Raw genomic sequence first — 27528 nt, 5'->3', positions numbered from 1 at the left:
AAAAAAGCGTGGAGTATAGATAAGCCAAATTTAAAATACTCGAAATTTGGCATCATATTCGAAACTTTTTTTATGTTGTTATTAGTTTTTGGAGTCGATCCGCAAATGTAGCATGCTTGGCTCGATGTTCCTGTCATAGAATTACACACCTGAAATATTTTAATTTTATTGTAGAAATCATACGTACAGATGAAGATTGAAATATTTTAAGAAAATGTGGTAATAATTTTTTATTGATCTGGGTTTTTGTTCGGTGAAAATTTCTATTTTTTCCGCTTCTGTATAGAATTGCTAACGATTGTACTTATTTTTGCATTAACCATAGAAAAAATTAATTTATGGTTGATTCGTAATTCTTTTCCTCATTTATTATCGTTGTGGGTATTAATTGGCTGATTTCAGATTCAATACTCATCTTTTACTTCTTTCAAAGTACTCTCAATTGTCTCTTTCTTAAAACAAAATTTTATGAGCCTGTAGAATCTCGTCGAAGAAGATCTTGGATCTTGCCAAACAACATTTCGTTTATTATTCAAATAACAAAGCTGTAGTGGCAATGAGAATAAAAATAGGTCACTGTCCGTAATTGTCGTTGAATAGGAGGGATCAAATTTTTGTTTGTACTGCGCGTGGCCACTACTGCCATCGCATCCCCACTTGCACAACATCTCAAAATGTCGTGTTTAATTCAATTTTTCTAAAATTGAGTAATTGGATAATACGCGATGCTGTATGATTCAATAGATTTTGAATTGAAACTTTGTAAGTGGGTTCCGTATGTATAAATCATCCGGATAACACAATTTTTTTTGCATTTATTATATCATTGTACGAAGGATAAATATTAAAATTTCTTTATTTCGCATTTATCCGGACATTTTGATTTCGCTGTTTTGTTCAAATCGTTTTCAAGAAAAAGACACAGCGCTTCATCGGTAGTATACGGAACAGGTCTTTTTATACTGTACGTATTTTTAAGAGCTCTAATTTTAAAAGTTGTAGGATTTTTCGAGATATCATTAATCAAATGGGCAGCACATCCCTCTCGTCAGATTCTCCAGTGCTCTTTCTGTCCACTTTCCTGTCTCCTGCCTCTGACTTAACTTCCTCTATTCCTTCCTTTTCACTCCTTCCATGTCTGCTCTCCTCCATATCTCCACTAGCTCTTCCACTTCTCTTCTTATCTCCCTTAGCTCCTCCATTCCTCTTCACATTTCCTACAACTCCTAGAAGCATATATCTTTTGCCGAGAAGGCTGAATCAATGAATTTCTATTATTTGTCACATCTTTTCATTTGTTACATCTTTCAAAACTCCATCCCAGATGGACTCTCTTGAAATTGACATTATTTCTTGGACTCTTCCTTTGATATACTCAAGTATTCTTGATTCCCTTTTTAGTTCAGGGTAGACCGGATGCCCACCGATCGTAAATACACGATATCAAATCCTTTTCTCAATATAATAAATGCCAGATTCAATTCCTTCCTAACCAATTCAGTGCCCGTGCCTTTCGACCGTCCGTCACCGATCACCGTCTTCAAAAATATATCAACCTGTTTCTTTTAATTTGAGATATTTGCCTTTTGCCGAGAAGGCTGAATCAATGAATTTCGGATATTGTTGGTAACGTCTTTCAAAACTCCATCCCAGATGGACTCTCTTAAAATCGACATTATTCCTTGGACTCTCCCTTTGATATACTTATTTGATAATTTATTTACCCGATTATAAAAGTGGTGTGCTGGTCATTACGGCCTCTATTTCTCCTTGGTTTTTTCGCCTGTTCCAAGGCTCCGCCGTCGAACTTTATCGCTTCTAGCTTCGTCGATCTCCCACGTTCGAATCGTCGTAACTGGCCTCACAGAGTCCCAAACCAGGATTCCCCGGCTCAAAAGTACATAGCAGGAGACGGCGGCTATACAGATCTCCCTCTGACTCCCTGACTATTCAAGTACGCCTCTAAAGCGATCGGTATATTAAATCCACTCAGAGAAACGGATTAATGCGAAGAGCCCTTCTGAGGTGTGAATCTGACGACCGCCCAGGAACGAAAGAGCAAATTTGAATTGTATTAGAACATTATTGTATGCCGTGAAAATATGCATATATAAAAGTATATATTATTTTTTTAAATGAATTATTTATTACAAATATATACTTATTTGTTTGTTTAAATGTTCTGTTTAAATAATAAATGTTTTAACGTTCTATCTAATTGTGTGTAAGATTGATTGACGGCCTCCTCTGATTTCGGATCTTCTGGTGATAGCGTCGGTTTCTTGCATTCACCGCTCACGTACTCCCAGGCGTCATTCTTCGCTAGTACTGCTATCATTTGTAATTTCCACGTATCATAATTATCTTTAGTTTCTATCTTTAATTATAATTAGTTTCGATACGCGTGTAGTTTAACGCGTTCATATTTCTCTCGCTTGATTTCGAGATGCACTTAACCTCGTGTACCCGCTTTGATCTGTACCGCTTTGTCGTGTACCGCGTTTCACGTTCTTCACACGCCTGTGCCTCTAATATACTGGGCCCATAACCTGTGGGAGCAGGGACGCTGGATGGGCGATTAAACAACGCGGATGATACAATACATAATGATACACGTTTAATTAAGAGCGAGTCGGTACACAGATCGAGGGAACACGTTCCATTACAATTAAGGCTGAAAGAAATCCGTCCTTTCTCGACAACTCACTTTACCGAAACTGATCTCTTATGCAAAATTTCGGTAGGAATCACGTTCCCCAGCGGAAACCCCGGCGGTGGTCGAGATTTTCCAACCACTCAACTCCGCGATCAACGCGACCGACTTCATCTCAGCGACGGTCCGGATCTGCTCGCTCGTACCACTTGTTCCTCCGTGCCTCCGGCTTGTGAGCACGCTGCGCATACGTGCACCTTACCGGTCTCTGATCTCCTCCGCGCGTAGGCTGCTGTAAATTCGCGCGTACAGGCAAGGGCAGGAAATCAAGAAATCGACACTTGGTTTCTGAGTAACGTATATGCGTACATATTTTTCCAACAGGTACAGAATGATTTTCGGTTTCAGCCGAAAGATTATTTAGCAAAAAATATTCCAGATTAAACAAAAAACTCAGAAAAAATTAGTGTTGAAAAGAAAGTAAAATATTTGATAATTTATTGACAGTACCTTTTGAGGAGGCTGAATTGAATGTACATTTGTAATATCCTTTAAAATGTCCCCGCGTTTAGGCCATCTTAAATGTGACATGGTTAGATCTAGTTAAGTGTATATTCTGCTCCCTGTAAAATATTCTAGATGTCATTTCTATTTTAATCAAACGTTAATTTGAATTTAGAATGTTTAAATGTGCGACGGGCTTCATCGGTTATTCTTGTTCTAATAATTCTGGCAAATTGAGGCTCAGCCTCACTAGGCAACTTCGCTTCCTCGCATCCTTCGATAAAGTATGATATCGAAATGCTTTGGCCATCAAAAAACGGGACGGCATTGACCGCGTATTTTAAAGTCGCGAAGGGGTTGGAATTCGCCATTATTTTATCTAATTTATACTTAGGTTCATGCACAGTTTGAATCGATTAATCTTCGAAAACGTCGGAATCAGAGCCAGCCGAGTTAACGAGTGTTGCGGATTGATCGCTTGAAATTTCGGATTCGTTTAAAGAGAAGTCGATATGTCTGGGTGTAGGTTTAGAGGGTCCAGAAGGGGTGGAAGTGTGAACTGTCGATTTACGTTTGGATCTACCCTGATTTTCTAAAGCTGTTTTGTAAAGTTCGTCGACCTCAGTTTTATCAGAATTAGATCTTGTACTCATTCCTTCTCGAAGACTGCACCTTTTAATCCCGGACGAGCCCCTAAAAATTTTAATCGTCTGTTACGTCCAGGGTTACAGGAATGTTGGGTAGGATCGGGTGATTCCCTGAGTATCTTATGAAACCAAGGAAGGGCGTAACAAAACCTTACTCCTGAAGGCACCGGCTCGAGGGAAGATCAAGTGCCTTAAGGGCGAACGCACTCCTTATGGCTAGAAATGTGGGTCAGTGTGCCGCTAGGCTCACTATAACTCCGATCTCCGAGCCGTGCATCCGTTGGTCCTAATTGCGAGTCAGTAAATTTAATTGTTTTAACTCGGGATCGGACCCGATGCAGTCTTAATCAGGAATGAGGAGGGTAAACTTATTGAAATTAAAGCAACTATCGATTTATCTACTATTAACAAAATTATTTATTGAGAATTAAGAATAAACATAGCGGTAAGGTTGTTGAGTAATATACAATTGTTCAACATTATTTATTATATAGCGATTAACTAATTGGGTGATATGCGATTTTACATTTTTCGACATTATTTATTATATTCAGACATAGCGTTAAATCAGTCGATAAGTATACGATTGTACAAATTTATTTAATATAGAGGTCGACTAATCGTGTGATATACGATCTTACACTTTCCGGTAAAGTTTGGTGTTGTAGTAATATATCTATAGTTATTTCTATTGTGTTCTAGCATTACGCCGTGTTACTAAACTTTGATTTATAACTACTTAAATACATGTTAGCTATCTTAAATAATTCTACGATATCTACAATATATTAAATGTACGGTTGATCTTGTGTTCTTATATAATTTCCTCTAGTGTAAGAGTGGAAGGAGGGGAAAAGAAATTATTAAAAAAATCTATTGGAACGGCAAAAGGATCGCGATAGTATGGTGTAAAAACAGAAATGCAGTCTGTGGGAGGGAGAGAGGATACTATGGAGGATAAGCAAGCGGGGTCGATCGCCTCAGGGATAAGAGCAAATTCACGGTGGAGCAGGAGTAGGGGGTCGGTTTTGAGGGAAAACTGCTCTAATAATTCTATTAGGGATTGTTGGGTGCCATAATATATAATAGTAATATTGTGGACGAGGGGGCAAAAGGGGGAGGATGTTCGGCTATAAACTCTATATCTGAGGGAGAACCTGGGGGTGATATGTACTCTATGTCTGAATCCGAAGAAGGTGAAGGAGAAGGTGGTATTTCTATTATTTCGGGTGAGCTAATGGGTGAATAATGTGGTGAGGGAGGTGGAGGAGGTGAGAGAGGTGAGTGGGATACTGACCCTTGAGGGGGTGAATAGGGAGTTTGATTTTCGTGTATCGTTCCGTGTTGGTGTGCGTGCGTCTGTTTACGTTTATAGACATGATTCAATGTTCCTATAGATTTTTTAAGTACATTTTATTAATTTTTTGACAAATGTATAAAGTTTATTGTTGTTAACAAGGAAACACAATTTTAAATTTGCGATTATGTGCTCAAAAATAAAGAAAGTTTATATGTTTTTTTATTTAAATATGTTTTAATTAATCGCGATTTTAATATTAAAATAACTTCTTATTATTTTGAATTCCAGAATATTTTCGCTTTTTATATATACCTACAAAGACTCTATAACATAAAGCTGTATTTAACTAATATTCAAAATTGTTTACTTCTATTTTATTTGACACTTTCGTGAACTTTTATTAACAATATTAAGCTAAATAATGTTATTAATAATAATTAATAATATTATTATTAATATTTATATAAATTTATATGTAGTAGTATTTCAACAAATTACACTACTTGGTGAATAATGGGAAAAACCCCGAAATCTTCTTTAAAAGGTAATCGGAGGCAGTTGTGGAATATGTCATCATAAGAAATGTAGTAGAAGTATTAATGTTAATACTTTTTACATAATAAATTTCCAATTTAGATGAATGTATCGGATACAGATTATCAACATATTTAAATGTAATCGCTATACATTTATATTTACCGTCAATAAAAATAATCTCTTTGATAATATATATTTGATTGCCTACTGCTACTGTATTATCGGGAAGTTTAACTGATATTTTCATGTTTTTATAAATTAGTTTTCCACATTTAAAATGATCAGTGATATTTAGATTGGGGTAGAATAGTTGTTTAGGAAGGTAAGTTGGAGTGGCAGAAGATTTAATTTTAACATCAATACTTTCTTCTTCTACAATTCGATTGCATATTTGTTGCAAAGGTAATTTTTTAGAGCGAATTTGTCTTTTTAGATATTGAAGATAATTTTCAAAAGGGGAACAACCATATCTTTCTAACGGATCATATATTTGTACATCTGCACAAAGATGCAGTAACAAATGTACATTATACACGACGAAATTTTTACCATATGTTTTAGCAGCTTTGAGAACAAATTTCCTAATAACTTCTTCAGCTACGTGCATGTAAGCTCGATTAAAGGTGCACAAGATAAAATAGTAATTGCTACATAAAATAACAAAAAGTGTCGATATTTTACATCGTCAAGAATATTATAGAAAATAATTATACCGCTATATAAAACAATGAATCAAAACTCGGTTGCTTTAAATTTTTTTAAGTTTATTAAAGTTTGAGGTTTTCGACAAAAATCAGACGTAACAAATGTACGTATTATCTGTATATTCCCAGGTAGCAAGGTGACGTCTAATTGACGGCATTTTTTGGTCATTTTATGACGAACCAGACGTCATAATGTCGAGATAAAATGACGTCTAAATGTCGTAAAACTGACGTACATTTGTCTCATCTTAACGATGTCATATATTGACGTCAAAAATACGTCATTATTTTCATATTATTGACGTCATTTTCAAGAAGCTAGTATCGTACATTTGACGGTATTTTATTGTTATTTTTATGTGTTACGTCCGGCGGGGCCAAGGATCGAATTGTTTATATTTTCTATCGTTCTCTACTCCGCCGAGCGGAAACGGAGAGAGATTAGAGTACGAGACAGCGGATTGTGGAGTTAGAGAATGAGAGAATTAAAAGATTTAATTTTATTTAGTTCATTTTTATTTGAATCTCAAGATAATTCTACTGGAGAGGCGGATCCCGCGGGCTAATGCCTCCAGGCGCACCACGACCGGTCGGGAGTAATCGAATGACTCTTCCGTTTCCGACGGGTCGGGGCTGCCGGCGCGCGGGACTACTTCGCACGCCCCTGGTACGTCCGGGGGCGCTGGAGACTTGCGCGACGACCCTGCCGCGGTCTCTCGGGGAGCAGGCCCGCTGCTCCTTGTGTCCCTCTTCAACAGCTCAACAAGCCGCCTTAATCGCGCCCGTCGTCCATCCCTGCGAGATCTCCCCATCTGCGGGGAAGAATGCCATTTTTTTGATTCTCTCTTTTAAATTTATTTTATATTTTCTACTCGGAAGTAAATTTCGCGAAGCTTAACTTGTTAGTAAGAATTTTATTCCGCGTGTATGCTAGCGGATCGCACGACCGATAGGTGCTTCGCGCGACGAATTCTACTGTGGATCACTAGAAGGTGTGGATAGAGTGAGGATCGAAGGACATATACCTCGCACCATGAATTTGGGTGGAGGCGCCTAGTAAAATAGCGGCGCCGTGTTCGGCGTCCGCTCCGGTGCTGTCAGTTTGTCGGAACGCGAACGCGCGCCGACTATCCCGCGCCCACGCTAAAGTCTTTCGACTTCCGCAGGGCCGGTTGACGGGGAAGGGTGTACACTTTACAGCGCGCACCTTCCCGCACCGTTGGCTGGGTGTCCTCGAAGGGATAGGAGGGCGACAGGGAGAGATAAGCGAACGTGGCAGGCGATCCTCCCGATTGCCGCGAGAGAACGCGAACGCGCTCGCTCTGCGTATGACGGGGGCCACTGAGTTCCTTGCGGAACTACAGCTTAGCGCCAAGTTCGCAACTCTCACTGTCTGTGAGAGGAAATAAAGTTTCACGAAGGACCGAAGCACCACCACTGTCACACGACACTCCACGCTGAGCGAACGGAACGCACACAAGAAAAAAAGGAGAAAAGAAAGAATCCCGCTTGTCACAAATATAATCGCTTTAATAATAAGAAAAGAGAGAATTAGCACCTTTACACTCGTCGATTTCACACGTCGGTTGCACTCGCACGCACGCACGATCACGGTGATCGGAAATCGCTATCTGTAATATACGGAACGTATTAATAGGGTGAGGGAGAAATTGCCTTCTCTGGTGTTACAATTTATTCGAGAATTGAATGTATGTCGAGTCCTTTTGCTCGACACAAGAAATTATTCTGAGTTTTAACGTGAAAATATTCTAAGTCTTCAATGCGCGAAAATATTCTAAGTCTTTAATGCGCGAAAAATATTCTAAGTCTTTAATGCGCGAAAAATATTCTAAGTCTTTAATGCGCGAAAAATATTCTAAGTCTTTAATGCGCAAAAAATATTCTAAGTCTTTAAATCGAAAATAGGAACTATGTCCAACGACCTTTCGGCGCGAGACGAGGAGGCAAAATCTTCAAAATCTGCGCGAAATCTGCGCCTTTTATACTCCCAACCGAGGGAGTTCGGGGGTGAAGAGCGTGGAAAGGGGAGCAGTAAATCATCCAGTGCCTGTCACGTAATTTGGCAATTAGCGAATTACCGGATACGGCTCTATGGTCACTAGATGAAGTACCGCTTCCCCATTCACAATTTTTGGTCGCGGGGTGTGTGACTGCCCCACGTTCCCTGCAATCGCCTGCATTCTTCACTCGAGTTTTTACGAGTGGAGTTAGGATAGCGAGATTCTGGATCACGGAGGGGCAGCGTGCTCCTCCGCGTGTTCGATCTCTTTTAATTCGCTTATCAATCAATTAAGGGCGTTGGGCCCCCAATATCCATACTCCGAACGGTCCCGCGTGGGCATGGCTACGTCGACGCCAGCGGGAGCGCTCGCCAGTTTCTTTTTAGTGGGTTAATTACCTTGTCCCGTTAATTGATTGATTTACGCGATTTCTACTAAATGTATAGTTTTGAGCCGCCTCGGGGGGAACCCGGCTAGGGGGAGGATTACTCCCCTTTTCGCGTCTTAATGATCTCTAGCGCGGATCATCAAAAATTACTACTTTTAATTAAAGTGCCGATCGAGTGGCCCGCACGCTCGCAGCGCGTGATCGCTCGAGCCCGGCACCGAGAGCGCGTGAATCTGCCGGCGTGCGCGTTGGCAACGCGTCATCGCAGGCCGCGATCCTCGCCTGGATCGTGACGGCCGGCTCGAAATCTCGGCCGGACGTAACATATGACAAAACATAGGTTTTCAGATTACATTTAATAAAGAAAACATTTTAACGTCATTTTTATGACTATCCCAGGTAGTAAAAGCCGTTATTTTGACGTTTTAGAAACTATTTCGGGTACATGTCCTATATATGCAGTACTTGCATTATGAAAATATCGAAATAACATAATTATAATGTAAAAAAAATTTACGTTGTTTCTCAACAAGCATCGTGACCCACCATACCATAGTCACATTTGGGATTGCCTAACTTCCGCGGTCACCCATCCAACTCTGAACCGCCGTCGACGTTGCTTGACTTCGAAGATCGTACGCTACCTAGCACTTTGTGATGATTCATGAACACTTGATACTCATGAATACATATTTGTTATAGATCAGTTCAATAGATGCGGGAAACATGAAACTTGTAGTTAACTAATATTTTTATAAATAAATATAAATTTACAGGTTTTTTCCTGATTTTTACATATGCGAAATAACATGTGGAATAACTTATAAAAATATGTTTTTGCTCTGTTCCTTTGATAAAACTAAATTATACCTCAGACAGAACGCAATATTTATAAAATATTTATAAAATATATATAATATTTATTTAAATATTTTATAAATATTTATCCAAATATTTTATAAATATTTTTGTGGTCTTAGATTTGACTAATCATAAAGATTTATCATAAATATTATAAAAATATTTATGAAATATTTATAAATATTTATATAACATTACTTATACAAATCTTTATCTTTTATTTACCATAAATATTATATAAAATATTTAGTCTATATTTTAATAATATTAAATAAAGATTTTTTTCTTCGTGTATATAAAATATGTGTAAAATATTTATATAATATTTTGAAAAAATAAATATTAATAAATATTAATAAATATTTATCATAAATATTATGTGCTGTCTGGGATGATTCTAAACTATTAATAGTATTAATTATATAAAATATTGTTTTAATTTTAATAATGTTGTTTATTGACCAATCTTTAAATAATGATTAATAGTTATAGGTAGCAAGGTGTCGTCCACTAGACCTCAATAATTCGTCATTTAAGGTCAAATCGTCAATTATTACAAAGAATTATAATTAACGTCAGTAATTAGTATAATAAAACCTTATTAATACGTCGTAAAATGATCAATTAATAACTAACTTAGTCAAGAATATGACGTCGGAAATATGTTGTAGAATGGATAAATGACTGACGTAATTAATAGGTCAAAAAATGACGTTACTATTACTATCTTAATTTGGTAACATGACGTCTGCGACCTTAAATGACGAATTATTGACGTCGTATTAACGTCACCTTGCTACCTGGGTTATGATCAATTGCTGCAAGATTTTGTCGGGAGAGTTTACAGACGCCCTCCTTCTACCCAATACTTTATAAGCAAACGTTTTGTAACACCTAAGTATATCAAATGCATAGGATCCAGTACAAACTGCTTCATGAGATCTATATTTAAAGTAAGTAATGGCGATTTTTCTTTCACACGATTATTATTCGTTTCACTTATGTAGTCGTGTTTTGTTCTCAAAATAACCGAATTAATTTTTATTAAAACCTTGAAAAAATTATATAATCTTTTTTTTATTCTTTAGCATGAAGATTTATAAAATACACTGAGAGAAAAAATGCTGGATTTAAATAAATATTTCTTTGAATAGTACTAATAATATATTTTATAGAAAATCAATAATATTTAAACAAGTAATATTTTCTAAATTATAGAAAATATTACTTGTTTTAAATTTAAATAAATAAACTACCGGACAAAATTAAAGGAACAAAAGTTTGAAATAGTGCCAAGTTCGTAAAAGTTAAGTAAAAAATCTGAATTTTTTATATAATGTAGCCCGAAGTGTCAACTTGACCCTTGCAAAGTCTACCTGTTGTGGATCTAGTGATTTCGGAGTTACGCTCTTCGAAGCAACTCCTGTCAAAAACAAAAGTTACAAGTTTGCAGTTTGGAAGGTACAGGGCAATCTGATGCAGAAAACGGTCCGGAAACATTCAGAAATGGACTAAGCCGGTTCTGTACGTATCCCTTAGGTCTGTGGCACACACTTTCCGTAAGACGTAATAGTAAGGTTTTGACCAATCACATACTCGATTTAGCCAGTTACGGTTACGGTCGCTCAATCCAATGCGTCGAAACCTTACCGTTACGTCTTACGGAAAGCGTGTGCCACAAGCCTTAGAATGCCCCTTGTACGCCCTGACATCCCAACCCTTTTTAACTCTGCTTTGCAATTCTTTTGTTCTAATAGTGGAGACAGCGTTTTGCGTTGCGTTGTCTATTCGAAGACAACTCTCTAGCACTGCTCTGCTTTAAAACCATTGACATTTAACTGGTGATGTATGGTCTCACAGGCCGCATGGTTGTAACAAAATTGTAGATTTTTACAGTACAAATTTTGTAATTGCTTGTACCTTAATAAATATTATTCCTATATTAAAAAAGTTGTTCTATTTATTTCTAAAAGTATGTTCCCCAAAGAATAAACACATAGGTAAAGCTACAGCTTTCTATTTTTGTAAAAGTTTCCACAGTAGACAGCGGCCTGTCAGATCTTGCGTCACCAATAATGTTCCACAAAAAACACGTCACCAGTTAAAGGTTTTAAATATGTTAAAGGTCTCACTTTTCTATGATCCCTAACACTCCGCAAGGATAGGTTGAACAACCCCTATTATTAATCAGCCCCCGCAGGTGTTTCCATGCGTCCGAAAAATTCAGAAATGGGCCAAACCGCACATGTAGAGGTCTTTGACATTCCTCCCTGACGACACACAAACGCCTCTTTTAACCTCTACCTGTTACTTCTTTAATCGGACAGCGAATCGTGTTGCGCCAGGCTATAGGTGATTGCTTCAAGGCACGACTTGCATTCGAAATAAGAAAAAATCCTTATCTTTTCTTCATCTTGTTTTTATCTCCTCTTTGTGTTAGGTTTCTTTTCCTCCCTAGATTTTCCATATGTGTATTTTTTTTTGCTTTCATGCCTTTTCCAACAGACTTTTTGTCTGTGTTCTTTTTGTTCCTGATTACCCTTTTCGTTTCCCTTAAAAAACTTTACTTTTCCGTATAGTATACGGCGTATACTCTCTCACATCACCATGTTTTGTTTTTTTGTGTCGTTTGGGGACAACAAAACATTATTAAAGCAAAATAAAGAAATTGTGAACACAAATTTATTACTCTAAGGCAATGCGTCTGTACAAAAAACAAAGCAAATGAAAAACAAAACATGACTCACGAAACAAAAAAATGAAAAAAACTAAAAAAATGGAAACAAAAATAAAACAGATGGTAACAAGAAAGTTGAAAGCAAATGAAATTTTAACACTTTCGTCCACCGAAACCGCTCTTTTTTGCCGGCGGCATCCTTGTTTTGTAAGTCATGTTTTGTTTTTTATTTGCTTTGTTTTTTGTACATTTCTTTTAAGGCTAGACAGTTAAGGAAAATTTCTTTCGGCGAAAAAAGAAAGACTATACAGTCAGTAGATCCCAAGGTAACATTATCCGGATAAAATCGTTTCATTAAGAAATAAATCGTGTGTTTTTCTTTTAATAAACGCATGTTTTTTAATTGACTTGCGCTGATTTAATCACACTTACCGCATTGCTAACGACACAATCAACCGCGCTACCAGATTTTGAGGTAATTACACGTATAGAATTTATTCACAATGGATTCATTATCGTTAATTGATATAAAAAATAAACGCATTCAGATAAAGGCCTCTGCAACGCGGCTGAAAACCTTTTTAGACAGCTTTGATTTACGACAAGGCTCGCGACACTACATTATTGAGCGTAAAAAAAGACTGTCCGAATTGTGGGATCAGTTTGATGCAGTGCAATCGCAAATAGAAAGGCTCTTCTATTCTATAAAGGCTCACAGAGTACAGATTGTGAATTTTTATCTAAACGTTGCCAAGCACTTGAAACACTCTCTAGCAAACTAATGTTAATCGATTAAATAATTCATCAAAATTTAATAAGTCAAAGAGCACTGCAGTTTCTAACATAGCCACAACTAACGTAGTGTGTCCACAATGCAAACAATCTCATTACCTTTATCATTGCGGAGCCTTTCTTAAATTACCAACAGAAAAGAGAATCCAATTGACAAAGAAGTCACACTTATGCAATAATTGTTTAAGAACAACGTTACATCGAGCTAACACATGTAATTCAAGTGCTTGTCGCAAAAAACATAATACGCACTTACATTTACATAATTCTGCTGACAATACCAAACCAGAAGAGTCGAGCGATTCTGTGTTTTCCGAGGCGTCAAACGTTACACAGCCCGTAGTGTAACTCACTCAATGTCTCGCTGCTCCACATTTGTTAAATATTATGTTGTCCACAGCTACAGTGCATGTGTTCGATTCCAAAAATGAAATCCACTCTTGTCGCGTGCTATTAGACAGTGGATCTCAAATAAATTTCATGTCACAAGAATTCGCGAATAAATTACGCCTCAAAGAACAAGCGGTCGACTCTTCTATTTTTGGTCTTGCTCATGAAACCGTTCAAACCAAAAGTAAAAGTAAGATTAGCGTGCGTATCAAATCACGATTTAAACTTTAGCGAAACCATAACATGTGTTATATTACCAAAGATTACCAATCATTTGCCACAAAGATTTATCACAAAATAAGATGTTATTGTACCCAAGCATATAAAACTTGCGGACCCTAGTTTTAATGTTCCGTCTGTCATTGATATGTTTATTAGTTCAGAGCTTTTTTGGCGACTCATTTGTACAGGTCAAATTCGAGCGGCCAGAACTCTAACAATTTTCCAAAAAACCCACTTTGGATGGATTGTCTCGGGTCCTACAAAATGTAAAGCTGCCAATTCTAATTCACTTGTGGTTAGTTGTTTGGCGGTGACGGAAGATTTAAATCGTACTCTCAATCGATTCTGAGAGACAGAGCATGTATCATCATTACCTGAAGTATCATCAGAAGCATAGGCTTGCAAACAAGTATTTCAAAGCACAGTACGACGCAACAGCGAAGGACGTTTTATCGTGCAATTACCAATCAAATCAGACAAATTGAGAAATCTTGGAGAATTGAGAAAGACCGCTACTCGCTTCAAATCATTGGAGAAACGGCTTATAAGGGCACCTAAGATGTACGCTGAATACAAACATTTTATGCAAGACTATATGGAGCTCGGTCATATGCGAGAAGTGATGCATTCATCAGATGCTATGGGTGAGACTTATTATCTCCCACATCATGCTGTATACAAGGAAACAAGTACAACGAAATTGAGAGTCGTCTTTGACGGCTCCTGCAAGACTTCAACAGGCATCTCATTAAATGATGCGTTAATGGTTGACCCTACTGTCCAGGACGATTTTTTCTCCGTATTAACCAGATTTTGCACCTTTAGATATGTACTGACTGCCGACATTGCCAAAATGTACAGGCAAATCTTGGTCGATCCCAAGCAAACCTCTCTCCAGCGAATTTTGTGGCGTTTGTCCATTGATAAACCCGTTCAAACATTTGAACTGCTCACAGTCACATGTGGAACGACATCTGCACCATTTTTAGCCATTCAATCTTTACGGAAGCTAGCTGAAAACAACACTGCTAGATTATTTATTGGAGCCAAAATCGTATTAAGGGACTTCTACGTAGATGATCTAGTTACCGGAGCAAATACTTTTCAAGAAACGTTAACTATTAAGACTGAAACATTTCAACTACTGCAGGAGGGATTATTTGATTTACGCAAATAAGCATCTAACAAACCAAGTCTGCGGGAAGAACCAGTGCAGTCTACGGTAAAGGAATTTGCATTAGCCAACGACAGAGAATGCGAGGGGCGTACATTGGGGATTGCATGGAACCATACTTCCGATGATTTTCATTTCTCAAGCATTGGCAATCTGCAACCACTGACCACACCTACTAAAAGAAGCATTCTTTCAAGAATTACACTTATTATTGATTCCCTCGGATTATTGGGACTCTCTACAGTTATTGCTAAAGGCATAATGAGGGACCTTTGGCGCTTAAAAATTGACTGGGATGAATCCTTACCAATACACCAAATTGAAACGCTACGAAGCTGAATTACCACGTCTTAAGCTTACCACGACGAGTAATTGCACTAGACGACTTTATCAGTTTAGAACTTCACGGCTTTACACGCTAGCGAGTCAGCATACGGTGCCTGCATCTACATTCGCGCCACCGCTGCTAATGGAACACATTTTACTTGTTTACTCTGCTCAAAAAATCGAATAACGCTTTTGAAGAGTCTTTCCATACTGAGACTCGAGCTGTGTGCGGCCCTACAACTGTATGATAAAATTTTGAAATGTTTAACACACGAAGTACAGGCAGTATTTTTATGGACCGATTCTACAATTGTATTGGCATGTCTACAAGCATGCAGTCGTTTGTGGACACTATTTGTAGCCAATCGCATGGTGAAATACCACAACTAATCAGCATACAAAGTTGACATCACATACGAAGCCAAGATAATCCGGCGGATCTTCTTTCAAGAAGCATTATGCCAATGTCACTTCAACAATCAAGTCACTAGTGGTCAGAACCATCATGGCTAAGTCTCAATCAAGAAGAATGGCCACATTTTCTACATGACATAACCAAGGAGGACATTCCCGAACGCCAATCTACTGCAATTGCCACTATTGCTATTTCAGAACCATCCTTGGATCTTGTTAAACGGTTTAGCAAACTAACGAAGTTGTTACACGTTACAGTTTGTATTTTTCGATTCTACAATCGTTTAAAGCAGAGAAACAACTTTACTGAAAAACCACAAGCATCTTATGATAAGGCTGAGCCTATCTTGCCTGACAAAACAGAACATGCATCCAAGGTAATAATAAATGGAATTCAGAAGACACATTTTAGAGAGGAGATTGAGTCACTCGCCGTTCATCAAGCCATTCACAAATACAGTACTGTACTTCGTTCGAATCCATTTCTTGACAAGGTCGGAATTCTAAGAGTTGGCAGTCGTCTCAAATTTTTAGACCTTCCTTATGATGCTAAACATCAAATTTTATTACCAGGTCATCATCCATTTTTACGGCTCATAATTAACTACGAACATGAAAGGCATCTTCATGCAGGGCTACAAGCTACATTAGCTGCTGTCCGCCAGAAGTACTGGCTTGTATCTGCTAGAGATGTGGTTCGTCAAATTACTCGTAAGTGTATTACCTGCTTACGAACTCGACCAAAGATTGTCTCAACACTTATGGGCAATCTTCCTAAGGATAGAATCACCATTCCTTCTCGAGGCTTTAAGAGATTATGCCGGTCCTCTGTATTACAAGGAGGGACTTGGAAGATCAACTAAATTAGTAAAATGCTACATAGCAATCTTCGTTTGCCTTTCTACCACCGCATATTGAACTTGCAGCAGATCTATCTACGGAGGCATTTTTAAATACGTTAAAATGTTTCATCTCTAGAAAAGGCTGTCTGACATTATTCCGATAATGCTTCAAATTTTGTAGGAGCCGAACGTAAATTGAAAAAATTAGCAATGATTCTTAATACTCAAGATAATCAACACAAAATTATAAACTACATGTCTGCCAAACAAATCCGTTGGCACTTCATTCCTCCTAGAGCACCTCACCATGGAGGATTATGGGAGGCTACAGTAAAAAATGCTAAGCGCCATCTTTTTCGCCTGACAAAAATGCTCAATTGAGGCAAGAGGAACTAGAGATCTTGTTAATCCAGATCAAAGCGGTGTTTTAAATTTACGTCCTTTTATACCGATCTCTTCTGATCCTACCGATGTCACACCTTTGACGCCTGGGCACTTCTTGATAGGTTGTCCCTTAACGTCCTACCCTGAGCCATCATTAGAAGATATAGCCACAAATCGGCTCTCCCGATGACAGTATGTCAAACACTTATGACAACATTTTTGGCGACGTTGGTCATGAGAATATCTCCATCATTGCCAGCAACACCACAAGTGGAAATACAAGGAAAATCTAATACGCGTGGGACAACTGGTTCTTTCAAAGAAAAATAACACTCCACCGTTATTCTGGCCACTTGCTAAAGTAATAAAGACACACTTTGATAAAGATGATATCGTGCGCACTATACGTACTACTAATAGTCTTTATAAACACCCGATTACGCGTCTATGCCCTCTTCTTTGCGAGAATGAGTAACGTGCGTAATTATAATTTGCGTCTAATCATAAGATCGCAATCAAACGTGTTAATTTAATTTAAGTTTTTTCATTTAATTTTAAGCTTTTTTTTACTTATATTAATTAATACAAATCTTAGGTTTACGTATCATTTATCATTTCCGTGGCATAAAAAATTAACCCAAACATTTTTTATTTTTTTATTATTGAAAGCCGATGCTTTCAAGGGCGGCGGTGTATGTTCACGCTACATGTGCTTCTTGTCACTTGCGCCTGCGCGACACTTCCGAGAAAATGGGCCTTAATGCTCACCAATTTCGACGCGACTAGAGTGTGTGTGACCTGCGCAGTTCAGTTTAGGGATGGTAGATGGGCAAAAATAGATCGATGTTTAAAACATCGATTAAAGTAAAAAAAATTGAAACGACATCGATTATATACAAAAAAAAATCGATTTATCGATTAATCGTTAAAATTAAAAAAAACAATGCTGTCTTGTCTGTCTTGAGAAAACGGTGGCATAATTTTGTAATTGTGAATATGAGTTCTTTGACGATCTGATTGAATCATATTACCTCAGCATGAATATATACCGAATATCATGACACATTAACCTTGTGTATTGGACACCCATGTACTACAGCAACAGTCATATTATTCAGTTATATAAAAAATTCTGTCCAATATACAGATTACTTTAAGAAACTCAAGAATTTCATATTCTCAACTCCACTACGTTTAAGCAGTAGCGTTATTGTTTACCCATATTTTATGTTTGATTCATTTATTATTGATAATGATCTTAAGAAGAGATCGAAACGTCTGAAGTGAAGATTGTTCCAATAAAGGATATGACCATCTAAGTTGTTAGTCATCTTTTGTTTGTTCGTTGCGCGCTGACTCTCGCGACAGACTCTATAGCCATTTCTCTCCAATTTGATTAAAACAAAAACACTTAATTAAGTTAACATTAATAATAATTATGTATTAAAAAGATAAAATAACAAAACTAACATAAGTGTAATAAAAATAAACAAAAGTTAGCAAATTTATTACAATATTTTGTAATTTTTAAAATTTTGTAATTTTATTGATCAAAGTATTCACATCTGTTGACCGCTCTGTTAACTGTCAGCTCGTCTAACCATAGTTGGTGAAATTGGCCCTTTAGGGCCACTTCGACAAATTTCGATTAACTTTAATCGTTGATTAAAGAGTTGACAACGATTAAATAGTTGACTTTGGAAGAATATGGTGGAATTAATAAAATAATAAAATGCCATATATATATGTATATATATATGTGTGTATGTATGCCATATGTATTTTTATACTTACACAAACATAAGTCATTTTATGGACACCGCCATATTCTTGCAAACAGCCACAGTTCGCATATTTCACTAGAGGATCTCTAATTTGCACTAGCGCGCTCGTTGACCAATCACATTTGACGCAAGGGTTACGTTCAGAAAACACAAGTGATTAGTGAGCGGTCAGTGATTATTGGTTCTTAGTGTTAGATCTTTAAATTTAGATCAATTATATTAGCGAATTACTCAACTGTTATGCAACGGTTGTATTTTCTGAACGTAGCCAATGAGTGCATCCAGTAGCACAATCGCTTACTGAACGGCTAAGTAGCAATTGAAGATAATTGGGTTTTACCTTTGGATCCAACAAATTATCTTGCACTACTGGACGCACTCAATAATAAATTTAAAAAAGTCGATTGTCGATGTTGAGAAAAAATAATCGAACATCGATTAAATCGAGCAAAAATAAATCGGTTGAATACATCTATTAGTTAAGAAAAAACTCGATTTTTTCGATTAATTGATAAACATCGCCCATCACTAGTTCAGTTAGTAACATGACCCGCCACATGCATGTTGCATCTCTTGTGTATTAACCGAGTCGATCTTTTTACATTACAAAGATTATTACGTACAACCTTTGTAATATACGACCGAGGTCTTGGAATAAATTTGTAGCAAAACAAAGTGTATACCAATTCTTTTACTTGTACGCACGGTACAAGCTAGGAAAAGAGAACACGTGCCCACATGCACGATCGCACATATATGCGTCAACATATGGAAATGTGAGAGAGTACACACAAAGTAATGCGTTTTTTAAGGGAAACGAAAAGAGCAATTAGGAACAAAAAGAACGCTGACGAAAAGCCAGGTGGAAGAGGCATGAAAGCAAAGAAATATACATATGGAAAATCTAGAGAGGAAAGAAAACCTAATACACAGAGGGGATGAAAAAAAAATGGCTGGAGAGAGAACAAGAATTTTTTTTATCTTGTACGCAAGTCGTGCCCAAAAGCTCTCTCATCTAGAGCCTGGCGCAACCGTAACTCGCTGTTCTCCGTGACTCCGATTAAAAGAGTAGCAAGTAGAGATTAAACGGGGTGGATTTCGTGCATAGTCAGGGAAGAATGTCAGAGACCTTTACGTGTGCAGTTCGGCCCATTTCCGAATTTTCCGGACGCATGGAGGCACCTGCGAGAGCTGATTAGTGTTAGGAGTGGTTGTTCAATTCACTTTCACGGAGTGGTAGGAGTTATGGAAGGTGAGACCTTCGACATTTAACGGTTTTAAAGTCGAGCAATGCTAGACAGTTGTCTTCGGATAAACAAACGCGACACAAAACGTTGTCTCCACTGTTAGAACAAAAGGATTCCGAATCAGGGTTGAAAAGTAATGAGGATATCAGGAATATTCTAAGAGACACTTACAGAACCGACTTAGCTTATTTCCGAATTTTTCCGAGCCGTTTTCCGCATCAGATTGTCCTGTGCCTTCCAAACTGTAACATTGTAACTTTTGTTTTTGACAGGGAGTTGCTTCAAGGACCGTAATTCCGAAACTACTAGATTCACAGCGGGGAGACTTTGAGGGGGTACTTACGCACTAGCGTTGTTTCTCGTATCGAGAATTTAATAGGCACAGCGTAGTATGCTAGTTATTGACTTCTTCCAAAGAGCGTGATGGCTAATAATAATTCCACTGGTAATACTTTTTGGGCAGAGTAACGTCTTGCCAGAGCGAGTATGCTTACAGGCAGCGCGACTTGCTGTACGAGCGAAAATGCTGATTTCTGAGGCTCTCGTGCTTCTTATATACCCTAAAACTAGGGGGTCCTAGGGGTACGCGGGTGTAGGGAAGCTCAAATTCATGGAAAATTCCACGACAAATAACTATTATTTTTGAAATTTCATAGTTTCTAATTTTTATTCGGATCATTATAAACTTCAGTCAAGAGGTAGCCAGGGTGGTTAGCGTTCGAATGCTTCCTTCGCCTTCCTCCTATCACCTCTGTGAGCGGAGTAATTAAACCGCATACTTTTGTAATTGCTTTACTTATGTTATCTCACTCATACTTCCCGGTTGGAATAATGCTCGAGCCATTGCTATCCCACTTGGTACACGCGCTCCGAGGCTGGACTGACTCTTCGGCAGCGCGAGGGTGTCACGCGTGAACCGCGTGGTTGAAAAATATTCACATTATTCCAGGTTGTTAATAATGTGAAAGAGCTATAGCATGACTGCGACGGATCGCAGTAATATTAATTAACGAAGGAGTTGAGGGGTGGCGGTTGCACCCTGTCGTTAATAGCAAAGAGAAAGGTGATGAAAGAATATTACTCTTTTAACGAAATCTTTAACTATACGCGGCATGATTCGATGGATTTGAGCTTTGACAATTGGAGTAATAATTACGCACGTAATGATAATAAAATTAATAAAGAGTGTAAGCGTAGGGTGTACGCGCTGATACCCCGCGCGTCTGATTTCGTGGGGAGGGGAGCGCTCGGTGAGACGGGTGCTCCGGCGGAGCACGCGAGAGCGCGATGCGAGAACGTGAGATGAAATAAGTGAAAAATTTTCATCGAACGTAACAATGTTATTATATAATATTCTATAAAATATGTACTATTCAAAGAAACATTTATTTGGATCCAGCATTTTTTTTTCTTAGTGTACAAGATTAACTTTACAATTGTTGATATTTATATATAATATAAATCACCTTCGAAGTTCGGAAGATTTATAATTTTGCTACCCACTTTGTGTGCGGCCATTTTTTCTTTAAGATCTTTAGCTAATTTTTTAAATTTATTTTGTTTAATGGTAACTTCTACTTTCTTTTCAACTGAAGTAGCATTAACATCAGATTCCAATGTAAATACGTGTTTTTGTAAAACGCGCAGAATACGCAGAAAACGCAGAAAATTCATGAGATTTTCTAACCCTTACAATTCCATGAAACCTATTCTAACCCTTACAATTTTACTGTCCACTGACGCTCATGCTCACCGTGCTTGAATTAATTTTATTAATACATCTGCATATTAAATACATAGAAATTAAAAAATGGGAGACAGCAAGAAAGAACTAAATACACAATTTCATGTTTTTCATGATCATGGACAAATGTTTATGTTTCGTCTTAAAAGGTATCACAATTTATGTTATTAAATAAAGTATCTTAATACTTGAATAATACAAGTATACATAATGATTTGTGAAGTAAAATAATACAATTTTTAATATAGTAAAAAATAAGTCAATAGCAAACATCACAAGACATTTTAACCCCTGAATTATCAGCGTCAAAGATCTTTGTCTTTTCGAACATGGCTCAACTGCCAAAAATTGAGAATCTTTGACACTGAAGTTAAGAGGTTAACAACTATATTTATAACTAAATATATCGATTGTACCTTGGTAAATTCGTCTGGTAAATCATCTACAAATATCGAAGATTCCTCATCCATCCTACAAATAATATAAAAATGTATTACTTTTCAAGCAGGTTTATTAGTCTGAATTCACGCTTTCTTTGCTCTTACTCCAATAAAACAATACCTGAAATCCACGTTGTTTTTACGTGGAATCCACGTTTCTATATGGATTCTATGTGAATTTCACGTACTGTTTGCAGAAAAAGCAGCTTTGCAACTGTTGTAAAATTCTTTAACACAATTGCTCTTAGTTCCTGTTAGATCTAAACGTATATAACCTTGACGTCAATAACCTTGATCGCAATCTACGCTATCTTCAAAATATTTACAAAATATGCAATATTCAAAAATGTATTACAGTAAAAAACAAGAAACTTTGCTTACCAGGTTAATTATAAACATGTCATTTTTTACATTAACGTTTGAATCTGATGGCAGGTTTCAATAATCTTTTTGCTGCGATTCTTTGACTAAAATATGACCAGTTTTAGTGATCCTTTTAAACGACTTGGTGCCGTCTGGGAAGCCAATACGATAGTGATGTAGTGTAATTACTTAATTATAAATAAACCATTTTATATAATATAATTACAATTTTATGAAGATATCCATATCTTGATATCATTATATCCTCCCGTCGCAAGTATGGGCAGGTGCGGATGACTTTCTAAGTGAGCGATCTAAGTTTAAAAAAATTGCCTTTATATCTTTTACATTGCAAAAAAATTTGTTTATTAAATTTACAAAGTAATTAAGAAACTCACTTTTTTTTCTTATTATCTCCTTTTATGTGTTGCTAAATTTTCTTATTTTTAGCAAAAATGTTTATATTATTATCACAGTCAGTGTTTTTAAATAAAATGTATTCGCTTTTGGGTCCAAAAAAATTGATTGCCCGTTCTGAAATTAAATTACAGGTGTCTAACAATGTAACATCAGATATTAATAAATATAGTCATTTAAAATATTGCATTTTGACTATATTATTACAGCTAATTTAGAGTATCGAGGGTATAGAGCAATAAACGCAATATAGTTTTATTTTATGTATAACTTACCATTACGTCTATTTGTACAGTCGCAATATGTATGAGTATAATTTTCACACATTAATAGATTCTCGAATAAAAAGATGTCTCCATCATAAGATGTAAGAATTGTTGTTCCATTGTAATTATATTTAGCAATTATAGTCATTGTCTTTTTGTTCTTCTAAAATTTAAATTACTTATGTAAAATTAAACATAGATCAAAAGAACAAATTATATAAAGCCCTACTTTAAATATATATACTAAAATATATATATTTCCATCTGAATCTTTTCAACGGGGATGCGACGTACCAGATGATTAGGACACAAATTATACAGTGGCATCGTCATTCTTCGTTGATCAAAAACGTTTACGTAAGGAGTGTTATAATCACTCACGCAAAATTCGTTATTATTAAATGGGTTACAATGTATATGTCTTATTGCCATTCTCCCTCTAAACAAATGTCCATCAGTTAATCTATAAATAAAATTAATGTATATTTGTTACATGAAAAATCAACATTATATACAAGCCCTGGAAAAAAAGTTTATATCTAATTATGTATAATTATATCATATTATATATATAACTACATATAATAAGATTAATTTATATATTAATTTATATATAATTATATCAAAATATTTATAACTTTATATCAAATTATGCAACATTATATTTTTGAGTGGACAATTATATATAATTGTATCAAAATATTTATAAGCTCATATTGAATTATACAACATTTTATTAAAATTACTTTTCGAATAAATAAATATATATAATTATATCAAGATATTTATAAACCCATATTGAATTATACAGCATTATATTACCCACACAGCACGGGGAGCTCCCGGGGAGCTTCCGAGGAGCTCACAAAATTTTTCATAAGCTTCATTTAAGCTTCCAAAAAATTCGCAAGAAAAAGAAACTTTGCTTACCATGTTAATTATAAACATGTCATTTTTTACATTAACGTTTGAATCTGATGGCAGGTTCCAATAATCTTTTTGCTGCGATTGTTTATAGCAAATAGATTCATATACACTTTCCGTATATTCAAGATCGTATGTATCCTGAGTGTTCGCGGACAAATATAAAAACTGCCTATTTGTCTTCGCTATCGTTTCTTCGTCGAGGATATCTTCGTCTGGAGGTACGTCCTGATCATCTTCTGAATATTGATGTTCTTTGATAGGTTTGATTTTAATTTCGGTCTCGTTTTTCTCAACATCGAAGTCATCGGAAGTATCCTTTTCCTGATTAATGGAGTTGTCCGGAGTAAAGTCTTTAAGAGTATCGAGCGATGCACTTTTGCAGTCCTTCAAGAACTTAACATCCCTTGAGATTTTATTTTCTTGGGGCAACCATATACGATATCCCTTAGCTCCTGTGGCGTATCCCAAGAAAATGCCTTTTCTCGTGCAATCGATTTTTCCTCTGCCGGGAACTCTGTTGAGGCAAAGAACGTTGCAGCCAAAATTCCTGAAGTGACCTATCTTGGGAGTATTTCCAGTCCGCAACTCAAATGGAGTTCGACCCTTGAATGACTTGGTCGAGCAACGGTTCCTAATATAATTTGCCGTTGACACGGCCTCAGCCCAGAATGACGATGGGAGGCCGGATTGCAATAGGAGACAGCGAGCCATTTCCAGAAGTGTTCGGTTTTTCCTCTCGGTCGTCCCGTTCTGTTTTGGGTTGTAGGGGATTGAAAGTCTTCGTTGAACTCCATTTTCCTTCAGAAACTGCTCGAATTCTTTGCTCAAATATTCTCGGCCGTTGTCGGATTGCAGCCGCTTTACTGTTCTTCCAGTTTAATTCTCAAGTAGTGCTTTGACTTTCCTGAATGCCGTGAACGCTTCACTTTTGCTTCGTAGAAATCGTATTTCACACCACTTGGAGCAGCTATCAATAAATGTGATAAAGTACTTAGCGCTGCTCTTGGATTCTGATCGCATGGGGCCACAGACATCCGAATAAATTACGTCCAACAAATTATTGGCTCGTTCTTTTGATGTTGAGAGAAAAGACGTTCTAGCCATCTTTCCACGGATGCATATTTCACATTCGAATCCACTGACTGAGTCTGCGACATCTAATTCCTCTATCGTTTGATCACGTGCGCCTTTCAGGATGTCAGATACGTTGAGATGTCCGAGATGTAGATTTAACTAATTGCGGACAAAAACAAATAGGAAGAAAATATTGCGCTTACCTTTGTTAGGCGTTCCATTAATACGACTTTCTTCCCATTGAAGGGAAGGTCACGACGTTTTAAATCTAGTATGATCAGATTGATCGCTAACGCTTCACATAATTTTTTTTGTTTATCCGCCATACTTTTTATTTTCAATGTACTCTCGACACACACTGAATTAACCAAATATATTATAAGAAAAAAAGCGGCCACCGCGACTTTTGGGCCTTTAGGTCGGTTCTCACTATACGGCACGGACCGTCACGTATCGACAACGACACGTACCGTCACCGGCACGACAAAATTTTGAAACATGCGTTTTAAATGCGACTGTTCACACTAACCAACAGCGACCGACATTGAAGGACACGTTCCGGCATCGTTCCGTCAACGGAACGTATCGACAACGATCAACATTCTCTTAAAGAATGTTTTGACGGTCCGTGACGGATCGTGTCTGTGCTCCGTGTCAATGCTGGTTTGTCAGTTGAATTTATATACACGATACAGATGGATCAAGAAAAATTAATAGAAAATGTTAAGGCCTGTAAGCCTTTATATATAATGAGCCATCCAAAGTACAGTGACAATCTATTTAAAGAAAGTATTTGGAAAGAAATTGCTAAAAAAATGAATCATCCAGGTAAAATAAAAAAATTTTATTTTATTTATAAAATAGTTTTATAATATTTATAATGTCCTGATTTGATTGAATAAATTTTTAGTATTTATTATTAATTTAAATTAACAATAAAAATGCTTAAGGAGCCAAAGCTGAATAATATATGATAATTGTTTATTTCGATATATGAACATTTATCAAATGTTTTGGCATATAGGTTTCGACCATTATCAGTGTACTTCATGAAAATGATGTGTAGTTCGGTCCAGTGCATTATTATTACGTAGTCAATTTTTTTAGGCAAAGTGTTTTCTTGTATATAGTTATTTTTCGTTTTTTATTGTTATTACCTTTTCATTATCAAGATGCTAGCAAAAATTAAGATGAAGTAAAAAATTAGAAAAATATATTTTTATCCTTAATAGCAATATAAAATTAGAATTAATTAAAACGCACCTAGTTATTGTCTCATGGAAATGAATTTAATTATTAATCATGTAAGCAAGTAATTTTTTTTCCTTCTCTTATGTATGTACATCAATGTCAGGATTTTAAACTTGGGTTGATTTAGTAAATAGCCAGTCATTGTTTATTTTAAAATCCAGAAAATTAGAAATCCTACTTGTTATTCTTTATTATGAAACTAGTCAGTTGTCAATTTAGTTATTATTAATTATAAATAGTATATATTAATTTATAGTATTGCCGTTTAACACGGCCATGTTCTGTAATAAAAAATTCTTTAAATGTGTCTCGAATGGTAAATGCAGAATTTGCTGCACTTTCCTCCTTGTCGTGGTAAATTTTTCAAACTAGAATTGGTATTGTACACATGATCTTGTACATTGTCACGGAGATAATTATGTAAAATGCATGTAGCCAAAACGATTTTATCCACATTTTCTGGTTTTAATTTCAATCTTCGATTATACTGCAATTGAAATTTTTGGCTCAGTATTCCAAATGTGTTTTCTGAAACTCTTCGTGCGCGTGAGAGACGATAATTAAATATTCTTTTTGTTCTTGTTTTGGAATAATAAAGAATCTTCTTTCATACCGAGACCCATTATATTTTATTTGCAATCATAAAATCCTACAATAATTATACAAGAATATATACAACTTAAATATGTTTATAAAGACGGTTAAATTTTTACATTTAACATTTAAGCATACAGAAAAAAATGTATATTAAAATTTAAATTCATACATCATGTCAGTACACATCTTATATAATAACACATAATAATTCTTATAGAGCGTTTGTTTTACAAATTCTACTTTATTTGACTGAGAACAGGGAAAAGGTCGTCGTCGGGATTTACTTCTAAAGTTGTCACCACTGGATAATGTTTCCTAAAATGTCAAAAGTATAAATTATTAATAATTATTAATAATTACCCAGACGGCACCTAAGACTAAAAAATGACGAAAAGTTGACATTTTTAAGTTATCTTTTCGTCAAAGCCAAAAGACGTCAGTCAGTAAGACATCTTTTCGGCAAGTCGTAAAAGACAACATAAAACTGATATCTTTTTGTTATCTATTTTTTGTTACGTTTTTGGCAAAGTCAGAAAAAATAATTAAAAAATATTTTTTACCTATCTAATTTTTAGCTTACC

At 36.3% G+C, this 27528-nt stretch overlaps 2 protein-coding genes across 2 annotated transcripts in view; both read left to right on the top strand.

Annotated features, from left to right (window-relative positions):
- Positions 1-27528, top strand: part of LOC105840432 (neuronal acetylcholine receptor subunit alpha-9) — a 71444-nt gene that overhangs the window by 31630 nt on the left and 12286 nt on the right. The window lies entirely within an intron of this gene.
- Positions 14256-14873, top strand: LOC105835229. The gene has a single exon (XM_012678307.1). It carries the CDS (start codon positions 14256-14258, stop codon positions 14871-14873), a length of 618 nt encoding a protein of 205 aa, XP_012533761.1.

The sequence above is a fragment of the Monomorium pharaonis genome, chromosome 6 (assembly GCF_013373865.1).
Source record: "Monomorium pharaonis isolate MP-MQ-018 chromosome 6, ASM1337386v2, whole genome shotgun sequence".
In the NCBI taxonomy this organism is placed as follows: Eukaryota; Metazoa; Arthropoda; class Insecta; order Hymenoptera; family Formicidae; genus Monomorium; species Monomorium pharaonis.
Note: the sequence above shows the minus strand (reverse complement) of the source record. Positions and strands in the feature narration are given on the sequence as shown.